The following is a 17405-nucleotide window of genomic DNA, read 5'->3' as shown; positions in this document are numbered from 1 at the left end:
CCATTTGCAAAGCACAGATGAACAAAATCTGTATGAGGCACTGCTTCTAGCTTACAATCTAAGAGCAATCAGGTCCAAAAGTATCTACTTTGTCAAAGGATTTGTATATATGCCTCCAACAGATAGATCAGACATGCACCCTACTGAGGCTTCTAGTTACTTAATCCTGCCAGCTAACATCATCTGCATTTTATCTTGATTGAGCCTTAGCCATCTTATGTTTGGCCAGGTACAGGATAAACAAAGAAACTGCATCACCTGTATCGGCCAAAAAGGAGACAGATCTGAGTGACCTCAACTTCAGGCAGCAATTTATGTATATTACCTCCCAGGACAAGAGGTTTCTGTGGTAAAATAGGAGTGGGAGAGAATGGTACAGTAAATAGGCTGTGGTTTTTGATGGTCTTTTTTATATCTATCCCATCAAAGTAATCAGATATTTCAAAGCTAGTTTCATTCTCCATTTCTGTAACATCAGTAATTATTTTGTTGAGATCTAGATGGTTTCTTTACACAGATGTGCAGCTGGTTTAGGTTCATTACGCTAGATATGGATGTAGCAATCCATATATTTCCCTTTGTGTAGCTGTCCCTCAGTTTCATTTGTGTAGCAGTTTGCATAATAAGGTGATATGCTGGATTTTTTAAATGGTTTGTTTTTAGTTTTACAGCACACTTCATTAAGTTTTGCTTTCTCTTAACATTCTCATCTTATAAATGTTGGTTTCCTTTATAATGATGGGCTTTGAAATGTTACAGTTGTAAACAGAACTTCATGATAGTCTTTTTCTACCAAACTTATAATTAAGTGCATTGGTTGGGTAGCTGACTTCATCCCTTCATGTTTTCTTAGTCATCTGTGTAAAATTCTTCCTGCTTCTCTTAATTTGTATTTACAGATTGTGTTTACCTCATGTAATTATTAAAGGGAAGCTGTTATATTCATCATTCTTCTGTGCATGTTTTCTTTTTTCAATATCCTTTTAGAAGCTTGAAATTAACCTGCCTTTCTCTAAAGGGCTTTTGTTTCTTTTCCACTTATTTGTGCACAGATTATTTCATCTTCTCTCACCCCATCAAACCAGAGGTAGTTATTATAAAGCAAAAACAAACATGGTTTTGCCTTCTTTTAGTTACCTCCTTGTATGCAAACCACCTACATCCGGATCCTGAAATCTTATCAATGCAGACAGACCACTATGCCTTTGCAGAGTTCCATTGACCCATGCAAATATGATTGCAAGACTGGGACAATCATCAGTAATGTCACAGCTATCAGTACAGCTCTGAAAATGGGTTTAAGAAACTTGGGGTCCCCTTATTATTTAGTTGTGGCTAAGGAATGGAGTCATGCATTAATAGTGGATATACATTTTGGAAGGGAAACAGTGTCCATATTTCCTTAATTTCACAGCAGCAGGACACTAAACTATTAAAGCCAGTAGATATTTTATTTTAGGATGGCATTCCTGGACAGATAAACACTTAAAGATAGTTTTATATTTTGATTTAGCCGCTTGTAAATGGCCCTTTAAGTTTATCATATAGTAAAGGATTTATTTAGTCATTTCTTATTGAGTAAAGCTGGTTTATTGGGTTTTATTCAGAACATCAGTAAGTTGAGTGCACTGGCATTTGTGAGGTTGTTTGTGGTGGAGGGGGTATATTGATATTTTGGAATATCTATATTTTCAAAATGGTGTTTTTGCAATTGAGTGATTTGGTGTATTGACTTCTCAGGAAGTGCTAGCGATATTTAGAGAGTTAAGATACTTAAAACGATTAAATAATATTCCTAGATCTTACGTCAAACTTTCTATCACTGAAATTGCTTTGTGTAGTATCTACACTAAATATATGAAAATGGTGACATCTGTTCTGCCCATAGACTGCCTCAACAAAATCTATTAATAGGAATAACATAGGGTGAAAAGTTAACAATTTCTATGCGTTTGTGTGCAACACTTTTTCTTTCTCCTGCAGTCATTTTCCAAGAGTGATTTTTTTTATCAGCTTCCAACACAAAGAATGTTAGCTACTGAACAAGGCTCCCATCACGCAGAAAAAAATCTCTGTGGCTGCCAACTCATGGAAGCCCTGTGGGCCTCTGTGACTCTACAGGTGTGGAGCCTGCTGCGCTTCCTATTCAGAGGGCCAAAAAGGACAGTGGGTACTGAAAACTGTTTAATCTTCTGCTCGTCTCCTTGTGCTCTGATTTTTGCCTACCCAGGTGCTCAGAGTTCCTTTAGTCCCTTTCCATGGGAGCACAAAAATCTCCTTGGCTCCCTGTCATTGCTGTTTTCTGAGGTCTGCCATTGCTTTTTACAAAATGATCTTTTGTTGAATTGAGTCACCATATGTTACAGCCACAGAAAATGTCTCTTAATTACAAAGTTAGAACTTACAAAATGTCTCTTAATTACTAAGTTTTCTCCTAGTAACATGGAATAATCATTTTACGCCTTTTGTTTTATCACTTTCTGCACCTTGAAAAATGAGGTATCTGATAACATTTCAATAACCTTTACACTCAGCATGATTTAGCAATGATTAATGTTACACAGCACAGATCAACCGGGAGGGCGATGGAGGTTTTCATCCTTTTATACTGATAATTCTAATATTTCATTCTAGAACAACATAAGAAGTCGGTAGTACGTCTTGTAACTTTACTTTTCAATAGATAGTGGCTACCTAGCATATCTTTCCTTTTTTTCTGGCGTCACTAATAAGTGGTATGTAAAGTCTTCTGTGATAAAATAATCTCAAAGATTTTTTTCCACATTTTCAATGGGTGACAATCTTTAATCCAAATGTTGATCTCTGTTATAGAGTATAAATACAGAGTCATTCCAATGAAGTGGATGCAATTGCTCCATTCTTACTCTAGTTTAACTGATCAGAATTAGGTCCTTTTTGTCAATAAGAGTTGCCTTAAGAGAAGTAAATAAGAGAATTATAATATTTGGTGGTTTATCAGTTAATCTATTGAAGTTTCATACCTAATTTTTGCAGCTTTTAGAACATGATGCAAGATTCTTGTTCTTGTAAATCTCCTCCAAAAAGCTGAATAGGAAAATAACTCCAGTGGCTTTAATCTGTGAGTCGGATATGTTCCTTCCCTTAAGGGGAAAACTGATTAGAGAAATGAATAATTCTCAGTGAATAACATATCCAGTCTATTTAGCCTGTTGCTCAGAGAATATATGTAAACTGTTTTTCTCAATTATTTTCCACAACTACTTGATAGTTTTGTAAAATTCTGAAAATTCCATGACATGAATGTGAGGCATTTTTGGGGTATATTGTTGTTGATTTGTGCATGTTGGTGGTGATTGGTCAGATTAGATCAGTGCTCAAGCACTTGTGATGCAAATACTCACAGGTGGAAATTCAAAGTTTAGTTTCTGCAAATTCCTATGTGAGCTTTGAAATTCACTTTCCATGAATATTTGTGCTATTAAAACTTAATTGACAAATTTGCAGGGTGTTAATTCAATGGGGTTAATGGCACAAGCAAATCAAGTTAATTTAAAATATTGAGTGAATCTTGATGGAATATTTATGCAGTATTTTCCCAGTTAATGACATATAGATAGTATGAGATGACTTCCTTAAATATTTATTATAATATGTAATAATAGCCTCTGTATCAGCAGGGCCCTAGTTTATTTTTAGCTCATGTGAAAAAGATAGCTACCTAGTGGTTATGACTGTTAGTGCAGCCCAGTGGGTGGAGTCCTGGGTTCTGTTCCCTGCTCTGTCCTGGGCCTTCTGGGTGACCTTGGTCAAATCACATCACTGCTCTGTGCCTCAGTTTCCCCATATGTAAAATAGGGATAATGATCATTTAAAGTGCTTTGACATCTACTGATGCAATGTGTTAGGTATTATTATTATTATTTATTGTAGAGCTGGAGAAATAATTTATAGCCAGTGATTTGACAAATTTTGGCTTTCTTTTTGTACATGAATTATGTGCAAAACAAACTGCTTTTCTCTGTTATTTGTAATTGTTCAGATACTACTTGCAAACATATTTCTGACTATGGATTGTCCAGGAACTATTGGTTTAACTTTATCTTTGTCTCTTCATTATGAACTCGGTCCTGCACCCATTGAACTAATGGATCAAATTCACAATGATTTCAGTAGTGTAGGATGAAACCCTCTTTCTGGGGTATGATCAGTTAATAGGGATATCTGTGACTGGCTGACTCTGTTAGAAGTAGGTAGGGGAAACTCCAAAATATCAGATAGCTAGGTGAACTTGTATGTCACAAACCTTTGCACAAACAAATATGCACTTTCCACATTGAGGAAGTTCATAGCAACCAATTTAAATGGTCAAAATACTATCAAAGCAAATGTGTTTTTTCATCAAACATATGTTCACATAATCTCTCTTTGCCCTATGTGCCCAACTCTCCATTGGTTTATGCCAATTCTTCCTGGCTTTTTGCTGTTATGATGAATTTGATCCTGGAAAATGTTATAAGTACAGGTCAGTAATTGAGTGCAGGATCTGATACAATCCTCGTGATTTACAACCCGTGTACATAGCACTATTTAGTACAATTTATTTAAATCAGTGCTGGAACTAAAAGAACTTGAGTTTTCTGAACACAATGGACCAGATTCTGCTCATTCACAGGAATGTTCATTTGGAGCAACTTTACTAAAATTGGAGCAGATTGAGTTACTCCAGATTTAGGTGTTTGTGAAAATCAAAATGTGGTCCTGTGTGATCTCTGCCTAGCTATTTGCAGGAACTTTTTGTCAAAATCCATGTTGTTCCTCCCCTTTTCTTTGGGAGTGGGCAAACATATTTGGAGGGAAGGCATGGTGTTGTTCTGCAAAACTCATAAGAAAATGTCTCTAGGCTGATGCTTTTCCCTTACCATCAGATTACAACAAAATTTTTAGAGTAGAGTTACAAATCCCTAAACATAGAGTTACAGTCAAAAGAGGGACCCTCCAATATAGTGGCATGAATTGCTGAGACAATCATTTTATTTTTGTCTAAGGGCCAGATTTATAAACTTCGGCACCAACGTACTTTTATAAATATGGCCCTAAGTATTTGAAAGCAAAGCTTTCACCTCTAATCCCAGTTACAGCTTAATTCATACACCCTCAGTCTTGGACCAAATGTTCAGTGTGTGCCCTTTTTGAGAGCAGACATAATTGATTTTCAGAGTATGTAGGTCAAAGAGTTGTCTCCAGTTCAAGAGCAAATGAACTGAGTTGGGGATTGGTGCTTGACACTTAAAGAAATTCATCTTTTCCAAATATGCCAGTTTTATTGTAAATTGGTACCAGACACTTGCAGTGTTTATTTGAAAGATGTTTTCAGCATGTTTTAGGGCTTGTCTATTTGGGAACATGCAGGGAAGTTAAGATGCATTAATTTAAGCTGTGAAGTTAAAGCACATTAAACCCCTTTATGGACTCTCTCATTCAGAAGTAAAGTGGCCTGATTAGCTGTCGCTTAATCAATACTGATATTTTAAACAGTCTCTTGTTACTCTCTGTTTTCCACACACTTGTATACAATAAAATATTTCATTTCCATAGCACCTGCTGTATAAAGAACTCTGCATTACAGACAGTTGACATCCATGAGGTCAGCGAGAGGCAAGTGGTATTCCAGTTTTTAGAAATGGGTGAAGTGAGGCAGAGGTTTTGCTTTACCTAGTGTCACACAGCAAATTAATGTTATGATTAAAAGCCTGATTCAGCAGAAAACATTGTTCAGTTTCCAGGGATCCTGAGGCTGCTGAAACCCAGGGTTGTGTGGTGAAGGAGTGAAAACTGGGCTCTACTCATCAGGATTTCATGTGCAGATACGAGGGGTTAGAAAACTCTTTGGGAGGGGATGCTTTCATTTTAACATGCATCTCTATTAACAGTCACTGGTAACTTCCATGGAAATGTGCATAGTTGCATGAAAGGTAATGTGAGTTTTATTACACGTGATGTTTGAAAGGCTGTTTTGAGAGTGTGCGTAGAACTTTTTGAAAAATAAACGCTGGACTTTTTGTTTTGCTTGTTGCTATGCTCAGTTCACAGAGGGTTTCAGATGTTGATGCCAAGAGAACAGAGTACATGTGAAGTTGAAAGGATATCTACAGTATTGAATCATCTACAAAATACTCCATTTACCAGGAATATGGAAAAGCATTTGTGCTGAACACTTGAGAAATACTAAGCACGGCATCATCCCAGCTTCATTGGGATGACATGATGAGCACGTAGGATTTGCAATACAGATGGACAAAGCAGAGACAACACTGCAGTTGGTGGCAGCATATTAGATGTGGCTGGCATCTTGTAAATACTGTGGAACACATGGTGCCAAAGCAAAAGCCGCATGAGCTTTTCTCTTGGCTTTCAGCATCCCCCGTCCCAAGAATTTTTGAGTGAGAGATTCAAATGGAGAATGCCAAGCTGTTTGGCAGAGATTTGGGTATCTATGAAGCAGAAAATACCTGTGCCAGTTCCTGGGTAAAGCATGTCCTCTCATTCTTATTGATTTGGGAAGTGGGCTCTGGTAGTCCCCAGTCATTCCAGTATTTGGTTAGGTCTGGCTCCTGCTTTATGGACCTGGGCCTCCTGCTTCCCTGACCTTCAGAAATGGAGCATCCTGACGGATGTTCTCCCTTTCTCCTTTTGGCCTGGAGAAAGAACAAACAAGCACAACAAATGGGAATCTTCCTGTCTGCCTAATACTGGGATTGGTGGTGGTTGTGACTAAAGCAATGGATTTACACTCAAGAAATGTGGTTTCAACTCGCATTTCTGCGACATACTTGTGTGGCCTTGGGCAAGGTGCTTACTCTCTCTGTGCCTCAGTTTCTCCCATCTGTAAAATAGGAATGTTTCTCTACTTCACATGATGTTGAGAATTAATTCATTAACATTTGTGGGACTCATATCTATGTGGGGGGGGGGGGGAAGGGGATCAAATCTAGATGGAATCAGGACCATTGGGAAGAAAAAGCTGCTATCAGCCATATTCAACAGTTTCTCTATAGTTCCTCGTGATCACAGGTTGTTTTCTAAAATGTGCTGGCTAGTTGTAACTGATGAGGCTGCACCAATCTCAAGATGAGCAAGCCTGAAACAGTTTTGGATTGTTGGTACTGTATCTACATAGCATTTATTGCACCATCGGCACTTAAACTGCCATAGAAACAGCCCTGGTGAGCTTCCTAGCTCCGGCCCTGATCCTGCAGTTGGATCCAGTTGTGCAGACTCTTGCACCCATCTGGCGCTCAAATGCAGGACTGGGGCCTGTATTCTCACTGAACATTGCAAGATGAACAATAAAGAGAGGGCGTTGGGGACAACAGAACAGAATTATGGTTAAGATAATGGGGTTGGCTGTTTATCTACATATACATCTTGTTCGGAGTGCAGACCAGCGTGTAAAAAGTTAACCAAACCTAAATCCAGCCAAAGACCAATCATTAGACCTGCCACTGAACACTTTGAAATGGAAGCTAGGTGGTTCTTCGAGTGATTGCTCATGTCCATTTCACTATAGGTGTGTGCATGCCTCCGTGCACAGCTACCGGAACTTTTTTCCTCTTAGCAGATCCCGTAGGGCTGGCTCTGGTGCCTCCTGGAACTCCGCGTGCATGCCGCAGTATATGAGGCGCTGCCGGCCCTACGCCCCCTCAGTTCCTTCTTTCCGCCTATGGCGGTTACTGGAACTGCCTGCGCTTCCATTGCAAGCGCTTTATTCCCAGTGTTTAAACTTTAAACTAGGTTTTTTGTGTTAGTTAGTTAGTTAGATTAGTAACTGCTGTAGTGGTAGTTAGACACTTGAAGATAGTCTAGCTGACCTTTTTTTTACCGGGAGCGGGTATGCTCCGGTGTCATGGCTTCAAGCCATGCGCTCCGGCGGGAAGGCTTTCCCACTATCTGACCTCCACTGCCTAAAGCATGGGGGGGAAGCTCTTCATAACTAAGAGAACAGATCGATAAGGCTTTCAGTCTCTGGGGAAAATCCACATGAAAGCCCTGCTCATGGAGCCCTGAGCCAGCTCCAAGCCAACCGCTTTGCTGCGGTACCCAGCGCACCTCCGGTACAGAGAGCACCGTCGTCACCGACCCAACATGGCACCGCGGAGATGGAAGCACTCTGACTCCCTCGCACCATTGTAGCAGGCGGGGTGGAGCACTGATCCACACCGAGGTCAGATCGCGGAGACCCGCTGCCAGAGCCAGCGCCTCCAGCCAGGGAGCCTCCCCTGACTCGAGGAGTGGAGAGCCCCTCGGCACTTATCAGCTTCGGTGGCCAAAGGGCGGCAAGAGCCTTGTTGGCCTTGCAAACGCCATCGCCACCCATACCTCCACGAGAGAGAAGGAGCTGGCATTAAGGGGGAAGCCCGCACTGGGACCCTGAATGGCTCAGGAGATCCCTGGCACACAGAGGAACATCTTCTGCAGACCAGTTTCCTAGGGTAGAGCAGGATCGCTCCCCTAGAAGTCATCCCAGGACTTGCATTGAGGCGGAGAGCGAAGTCGCCCGCCTGACACCGTTCTCGACCCCCCGGCAGCGGGTGAAGTCCATCCCACCGCTCCAGCACCGAAGAGTTTGCCAGCAAGTACGCAGCACTGATCCCAGTCACCGTAGACAGCCTCGGTACCGAAGACCTAGGGCAGTGCAGAACCCGGTAGCCGGAGACAGGCTCGGCACCGAAGAGTTCGCCCCCTGCGCCGAGGCAACGATGAACCCCAGATGCCAGAGACAGACGCGGTAACGAGGAGTTTGACCCCGTACTGAGGCAAAGCCCAAATGCTGGAGACAGCTTCGGCACCGAGGTTTCGCCCCCCGTACCTGGGCTGCACCAACTCGGATGCCGGAGACGAAACCGGCACCGAGGAGTTCGCCCTGCACCGAGGCCGGGCACAGCTGGTCACTGGAGCTTGACTCAGCACCGAGATGCATACAAAGGGCAAAAATTCTTCGGTGCAGGGATGATGCTCGGGTCACCCCAGCTCGCCGGAGCATGGTCTGTACCCCTGCTCCGGCCATGGCACCCACGACCAACCTGGTAGTCAAGTTGGTCATCGCCGAAGGGTCGCTCTCTGCAGCGACGATACCACACAGTAAGAGGCTTTGGGCAGCCTGAGCAGTGGTCTGTCAATGGTGCCTCAGTGTCCCTTTGGGGATGCGTACCTGGAGGAGCAACCATCAACGAAGGTGCCAGAACCCCAGGCAGATGGCCTCAAAGACAATGGTCACCCCAATGGCTGTATGGGGGCCTAAGGGGTTTCCCGAGGGGGAACGGGACCACGGTCCGTCAACCCCTCAGGGATGCATTCAGTGCCTTAAGTACAAGGACACCATGCACCCTTGGATGACGACTCAGGCCCACGGGCAGTGACTTCTGTGGGGACCGCCTGCAGGTCCTCCCTCCCCGCCAGGTGAAGCACACTCCCGAGCCCTGGTTGTTTCTAGGGCACACTGGGAGCTGCTCAGGAGGTGGCCTCTCCCTGGAGGCGAAAGAGCAAAAGGGGTGTCAGACAACCTTTAATATGTTACCTAGGGGCTCCACAGAGTGCTAGCCTTGCTGGCCTACAGAGGGGTGCCCAACGTAGTGAGGGTCTTGTGGCAAACCCCCTCCTCCTGTACCCTGATGCCTAAATGAGCCGTGAAAGGTATTATGCCCAGCCAAGGGGTTTGAACACTGTTCACCACCCCACCCCAGGTCCCTGGTGGCCACGGGGATAGGCGGAGCAGACGGGCTCTACTCCAGATAACAAGGGCTCCTGCCACCCTTAGCTGCTGCCTATTCGGTGGGCAGGGCCATTCCCTCCACCATCGGCATGCCCGGAGGTTAGTAGCTGCAATCCCGGGCTATCCTGAAAAGGTCCAGCAAGCACATCAGGGGCTCTTCCGTCGACGGGTCAGCCTTCTCTTTGTACGCATGGAAGCGGAGCTGCATGATCTCATGCTCCATTCCCTAGGCCGCTACGCACCACAGACCTTCAGGTGTCAGGCAGGTCTCCAGGGACAGCAGGAGCGGAGGTGCCAGCCATGGCTGTCTCGTGAACTACGGGCAATGGGACTGAGTCAGGGGATCTACGAAATACCACCCACCCTGAATCGCTCCTTAGGCCCTTAGTAAACGTTCTCTCGGCTACGGGGCAATCGGAAGGGCCCTCCTGCTGGTGAACGTAAGGGCAGTGCCCTAGTCTGTATCCTCCTTTAGGCTTGGGTGAGCCAGAATTTGGCCCAATGGGCCCCTGAGGTAGCTCAACGAGTTAGGGCAGGAGGTTGAGGCCGCCTCAGCCAGAAGCAGCGGGAGAGGTCCCAGAGGCAATGGCAGAAGAGGTCCTTCTCCAGGTACTTCCTCGTCCCCCCAAAAAAAAAGAAAAGGGAAAAAAGAAGGGGGATTTGAGGATGGTGACAGACCTATGTCGTCACACAAATACCAAACTAGGGGCTCAAGTCTTGCATGGTCCCCCCAGCTCCAGTAGTGGGAACAGGAGCCTGGTATGCCGCCCTGGATGTCAGGGACGCACATCCTCAAGGTTCCCCCACTTCGTAAGGGTGACCCCCTCTAATGCTTTACGGCTTACCCCGCGATCTTTTACTGGCCAACGGGGTTTACTGAAAGCCGTGCAGGGATAGCTGCACGCTTGACGAGTTTTGTCCACCCAGACAGGCCCAGGTCCCAAGCCCGGAGCAGCGTCAGTTGGTCAGGCGTCTTATGACTGGCAGAGTCCTGCTGGTAAATGCACAAAACTCACGTTAACTCAGGTGCAGCCTACGAAATGCATGGGCGTGACCGCTTGCTTCCCGGACCAGACCTTCTTTCCCCAGCCGTGCTCAGGGTCAGAGTGCCTCAGGATGGGTCACATGCACAAACGCCCTCCGACAACTGCCAAAGGTTGCCAACAGTGGATAGGGCATAGTATGGCCTGCACGTATGCGGTGAGGATATCTAGCCTGACACGTAGGCTACTTCAGTCACGGCCCCAGGATACAGTCTGAGCAGGCAGCTCATACACTGACGGGCTATGATCTCTTCTCCTCCTTTCCGCACCCCCCCTCCCCCCCCCAAAAAAAATAGTAATAACCCGACAGCAGCAAGCCCGAGCCTCCTGAGTCTGGTGAATAACTCCTCGGGACGTGTGAAGGGGCATTCCGTTCAAGGAACAGGCTCCTTCAGTTACCCTGATAGCAGCCACCTCAAGGAAAGAGTGCACTGCCGTATCAGTGCTCACCTCGGCTTACAAGGCATCTGGCCAAGGAAGGACAGGCGTTGGCACACCGATGAGAAGACCCGCAAAACACTCGCAGGGCTTGTGGAAGGTTCCTCCGCTTTATTGAAAGCAGGGAGGTACAGGTGCTGTCAGTCAGTGTAGCGACCATGTACTATGCCAACAGGTGGCGGGAGCCCATTCATCAGCTTTATGAAGGGAACCTTTCGGTCCTTGGGACCTGTTAGTGATCACCTCCCAGGGTGAGGAACGGCAAGACGGACCGCATCAAGGGGTTGCGCTTCCTCACCACGAGGAGTTGCTACGCCTATAAGGGCATCTATGACCATCAGGAGGGGGGTTTCCCCAAAGGGAATCAGGCTGTATCAGCCTGCAGCACGAAGTGTCCATGGTGCTGCTCCCTCCATGGTCAAGGGGCAGGGGTGCTTGCCAACGCCATTTGTCCATAGTGATCAGAGACCTTTATATTCGCTCTCCCGCCCTCCCCTCCTGCATATAGTCCTGCTCAACTAGGAAGGGCTAATCAGATGCCATCCCGATTGTTCCGGCTGGCCACGCCAGCATGGGTTCACCATGCTGCTAGATTTCTCGATCACCCGCCTTGGGAGCCTCCGAGCCTTCACGATTCCAGCTCCCATGATCACGGTCACCTGTGGGGCCCAGACCTGGATCCCCGACATCTAGGAGAGTGATAGACCGGTGGCTGAGAGGCGATGAACGAGCCGCTCAGAACAAGCCCAGTGTGTACCAATGGGTAGCAGAAAACCCTCCACGCAGGCTGTATACCGGGTTAAGTGGAAGTGGCTGTTGCCTGCCGGGAGCAGTACCGAGATACTCTGCCCGGCCTCTCGCCAGTATAGGTGAGCTGGGAAATACCTGCTGCAGCTAATGCTCTAGGGACTGACTGTGGCCTCCCTGAAGGTCCACCTAGCAGCCATATTGGCCTTCCATCAGCCGCTCGAGGGGGGATTGTGGCCCTTCCGTTGGATGGCGGTTCGGCCCCTGAAGGCGGTGGGAGGCTGTATCTGTAGGCCCGCGACCCAGGGCTCCCATGGGATCTTGGCCTGGTCCTTCCCGGGCTATGGGCCCCCTCCCCCTCCAAAACCCATGGCATCATACCCTCTATTCTGGCTGTCTGGGAAGGTGGTCTTCCTGGGGGTGTTTACCTCAGCAAGGAAGGTCTCCAGGATCAGAGCTCTGACCTCAGAGCTCCTCCCTCATATTGTAGTCTATAAGATAAGGTTCAGCGAGACCTCACCGGGCCCTCCGGCCCAAGGGGTTGCCCAGTCTCATTGGACCAATCATATATTCTCCCCAGGTTCCCCGAACCACATGGCTCAGAGGAGAGGAGAAAGCAGCACTTGCTAGAACGTGAGTGGGGCCCTGGCTTCTACATCAGACATATAAGGCTGTTATGGAGAGCGATGCAGCTCTTCTTCACAGCATCTGACCAGATGACAGGTTCACCAGTCTCCGCCAGCGCATTTCCTTGTGAATAACTCCCTGCATTGTGTTTGGCTATGAGCAAGTGAAGGTGCCTCTTCCAGCCGCCACCACAGCTCACCCAACAGGGCTCAAGCACCATCTACAGCCTTCCTAGCGGAAGTGCTAGGGCAGGGCATCTTCAAAGCAGCTGCCAGGCTGGCGGTGCAGACCTTCACTTCCCACCCCGCCTCTGTCCAAGGCACAGGAAGGAGTGGGCTTCAGCAGAGCTGGGCTGCAAGCAGCTTACCGCTAACTCTGGCCCACCTCCAACGTACTGCTTGTTAGTCACCTGTAGTGGAATGGACATGAGAAAGCACTCGAAGAAGAAAACAAGGTTACTGACCAGTACCTGATGTTCTTCGAGATGTGTTGCTCATGTCCATTCCACAATCCACCCCCTGTCCCCACTGCTGGAGTTGGCAGAAAGAAGGGATTGAGGGGGGATAGGGCCGGCAGTGCCTCATATACCGCGGCATGCGTGTGGGACTCCAGGGGGCACCAGAGTTCCTGTAGCCGTGCACAGAGGCGTGCACACACCTATAGTGGAATGGACATAAGCAACACATCTCGAAGAACATCAGTTACTGGTAAGTAACCTTGTTTTCTCCCATATTGCATGCAGCCACTTCTTCCGACCCTCTTGACTCAGGGGACTGCTCCGTCCTTCTAAAGACTATTACAGAGTATTCACAAACATTATTTTAGTAACATATGATGTGAACCATGATTTTAAATGAAAAATGTTACTTTTAATAATCTTCCGGTTTAATTTGAGATATTTTTCTTATCTTCGAGTGTGGTTATTTATTGGTAGAACTGACCAAATGGATTAGTTGGTGAAGGAAATCTAACAGTCAGAGAGACACACTGCTAAGGGATCATCCAGTAGGATCACAGGGCAGATCCCTTCAGTTTCCCGTGATTGCACAGGCTTTGGTGGATCAGAGACTTCCTCAACTTCTAATCTGCTCAAAGGATAGGACCAATCTCTGTGATGTAAATATCAACTCCATAGCTAGTTCGGCATTAGCCAGCAGGATACAAAGTACAGTGAAACCTGCTTTAACTGTCACTCAAAGGACCAGCAAAAATCAGTTGCTTAACACAGGTGTACCCTTCCAGTAATGGTGGGGCAGAATTATAGTTGATGAACTTGGAGGTATTTTTGGATGTTCTCTTAAAGACACAAGGCAGCTTAGTAACGATGGTATTTTGAATAGGTTTCACTGTATTTTGTAGAGGAATTTCAGCTGGGCCTCCTAGGAGAAAAATAAGCTTTTACCTTTAAGTTTTGGCCATTCTTAGTATTGAGTTCTGTGTGCTGCTATAACACTTGACTGCGTACTTGTAAGTGCTGCTGAGTGCTGCACATTCCTGGGGTGTACCTCTCATCATAATTATTTGCTCATATCAATGTGTAACTAATATTGAAGAATAAAGTAGATTTACATAAAGTTAAAACCAGCAGCTTTCTCTAGCAGGTGAAAAAATAACTAACCAGAGACTGCAAACAGTAGCCTACACACTAATACCAGCCCTTATTGTAGTCCTGCCTCCCCAGAAGCCTGGTTTAAGCGATGTCTGTCATTCAGTAAAAAATGCCAGGTGATGTGATTGCAGTAAAGACTACATCCTTTCTGTCAGTGCAAACAGAAAAATGAAAACAAAGTCCAGGGCACATGATAGATTAGTCCAGCTGCTCTGTGTGTTGCTAACTGAATTTCTCTTGAACTTTCCCAATAGGGTCAGGACTGCAATATGCCCATTAATGCCTGCATTCAGAATCCATGCCAGAATGGAGGGACCTGCCATCTCACTGAGGCAAATAAAGACGGATTCAGGTAACAGAGAGCGAATTACATTTAAAGCAAGATGAGATGAATTTACCTTGCATTTATCTATTTTACACTAATGAAGTCTAATGGCTTCTTTACTGAAACTGCCATATATGACAAATAATTCTGTTTGCCAGACGTTAAATTAATTTGGTTTCATTGGTGACATATCGTTTCCTCTAAAACAGGCCTCCTTATTTTCTCTTAATGGGACTCACTCTAAAAGCTGTTTTGAGCATTCCCCTGATCTGCTTTGTGTTATCCAGAGACTAATTTTCCTTGGGGCATTTCAAACACACACACACCCTTTTTTAATTTGTAAAATGAGCATCTGTTGCTTGACAGCCAGATGCAAAATGTTTTCATGCTAAAGAATCTCATAGTCAAATAGGCTTTAAAGAAACAATTGAACAATGGAGAGGTTATGTCAGTTCATGGGTTTAGCGCCCATAAGAGAACAACCTCTATAATTTAATATCTTGGGCTTCAATCTCGCCACATGAACAGGGTGCAGCCTAGACCTTGCTCAGATAGGCGACCTCCAAAGGGAATACAGGAAGTTGCATGAAGTGGTGGTGGTGATGATTAAGAAAAAGATACCCTTGCCTCTGAGCTAGTATTTCTCCAATTCTCCAGTGTGTCTAAGGGACATTGCATTGTTCAGGAGGGTTGTTTTTCAACTGAAACATAACAATGAGACTCTGGTCATTTATCTGCATTAATGGGTAATGGGATGCTTTTTGGAAATTAGTTGCTGAGATCATGAAAAAAGTGCTACATTTACGCTATCTTTTACTCAAAATTTCCCATACTGTAGTTCCAGTTGCATACAGGAAAAAAGCCTTACATGGTGTTCCTGTTGCAGGAATGACTGCTGTGTCTTTTCCCATATACAGCTACATATGAATGGTGACTGAAGTGAGACACAGAATTGTGAGGGTTACAGATGCGGAAAATGTTGTTGAGGCAACTTGGGCAGGCCACCATCAGCCAACCTAGGATTGTGCTGTATAGTACATCCTCAAATGCATTTTCTAGTCTTGTTTTTAAATGGCTCAGGCTTCCTTTTAGAGCTAGTCGGAGAAACTTTTGATGGAATGGTATTCCACTGGAACATGCACTTCTTCCAAAATTGAAATGTTTTGTGAAATCGAGTCAATTTTGCCAGAATTTTGTTTAGAAAAAAAATGCAAGAAAGGTCCCAGCCGTGTTCAAACATCCTCTTTTAAATAATGTTTCAAATGACCCATAACCATTTTTTTAAAAAAAGTTCTTTACTGACAATTTTGAAGTTTTCTGGTTTTGCTCCAATCTGGAATTAAACCAAATTTTGAAATCTCAAAATCCTCCATGAAAGGGAACTTCTGTCCTCCACATGCCTCTGTTTTCCATCAATTTCCTTTAATATATGTCATCTAAAGCGCTGTCATGGAGTAGCTAGTCCCTGTGATTAGATCAGGCTCAGCGATCCTGCGTCAGAGCAGATGGGTCCAACTTAGCCTATTACCAGGGGCAGAGTTATACCTGGGACTATAAAGGCCTCTTGGAGTGCAGAAAGAGGAGGAGTGTTTGGGGCAGACGGTGCCTGGGGAGAGGAACCAGTGAAGGAGCTTACTCCAGTGGTGGGTCCTGGATCAAGGGGCCAGATGGTCAGGGAGGTAGCCCTGCAGCTGGTGTTCCCAAAGGGAAACAAGAGCTGGCTGAGAGCAGAGCTGGGTGAATAAGATCTGTCTGTGAGAAGGGAGCTGGCTGGGACTGGGAAGCTGCAAAAAACACTATTACTAGAGACCCCTTGGAAGAAAGGCTGGGAAACCCTAGGAGAAAGGATAAGCTGAGGAACTGTATTTAGTCTGTTACGGGCTTCTATTTGGACGAATAAACCTATTTAAAGGACACTGGGCATGACAGAGAGTGCTTGTTAAGCTCGGGAGAAGCTCTGATGTGTCCTACATGCTGGGGGATGCAGGCACTTAGATCAGCCCCTGATACAAGAGGAGAGTGAGGTGGACCTTTGGTGCCCAGTGAAGGTGGGAAAAACAGAGGCAGGGTGTTGCAGAGCAACCTTTGGCCAGGAGGGGGTGCTCAGGTGATGGCCACCATATTACAAGTACCTTGGGTGCTCGTCTTGCTGGAGGAGATGTATTGTAGAAGTATAAGGCATTATCTAAGGCTATCTATGCTGATGGACTTGGATGTGACAGAGAGGTAGAGGAGGAAGATGAAGAAACATATTGAGCTCCCTCTAGAGGGAAATCTTTCTCCAGTGGATGTGCAACTCCGGTTGGCATCCACTGGAGTTACATGCATAAATTTGTGTGCATCGAAATGAGAAAATATCCTCTTAGATTGTTTGCTATGAGGAAATCAGAAATGTCAAAAAAAAATGTTCTAATGAGAGGCCCCCTTAGAGTTTTCTGTTGTGTGGCCTGTGAAAGAAATTATATCTTCTATATACTTACTTCCCTGGAGGAATATATTAATACACAAACTCAGCTGCCAAGCTTGTCAAATCTTTACTCTTGTAAAAGGAAACTTAAGCCAAAGCTTTCCTCCCTATAAAATGCCAAGTGGTTTAACTCTCACATTTCTGTAGTCACAGACAAGCGAAATTACCTTTTAAATAATGGGAAGGTGGTGACATAAGCCAGCCAAAGGCAGGAAATTCACAGTTAAGAATCAGACTCTATCCTCACACACACCCTTCCCCGGCTGTGCATGAGGTAGGGCAAGGGCCTCTAAACAGCAGGTGATTTCACTTCTCATGTTTGTTGCTGTGATAGCTAACCACAATGGAGTGGGTGAAGGGCTTAGGTTCAGCTGGAGTTCTCCGATCCATTCTCGTCA

The 17405-nt window shown here is 45.4% G+C and overlaps 1 protein-coding gene across 2 annotated transcripts in view; it reads left to right on the top strand.

The window, feature by feature from the left end:
- The window catches only part of SLIT3 (slit guidance ligand 3), a 676405-nt gene that overhangs the window by 598433 nt on the left and 60567 nt on the right, over positions 1 to 17405 (top strand). For both annotated transcript variants that reach the window (XM_067566650.1, XM_067566651.1), the window contains exon 27: positions 14470 to 14567. In XM_067566650.1, coding sequence (XP_067422751.1) covers positions 14470 to 14567 — 98 coding nt within the window. The remainder of the gene's footprint in view (positions 1 to 14469; positions 14568 to 17405) is intronic.

The sequence above is a fragment of the Emydura macquarii genome, unplaced genomic scaffold (assembly GCF_026122565.2).
Source record: "Emydura macquarii macquarii isolate MOO-44397 ecotype Brisbane River unplaced genomic scaffold, CSIRO-AGI_Emac_v2 contig_2768, whole genome shotgun sequence".
NCBI classification, from domain to species: domain Eukaryota; kingdom Metazoa; phylum Chordata; order Testudines; family Chelidae; genus Emydura; species Emydura macquarii.
This window is presented reverse-complemented; position numbering and strand designations above follow the sequence as displayed.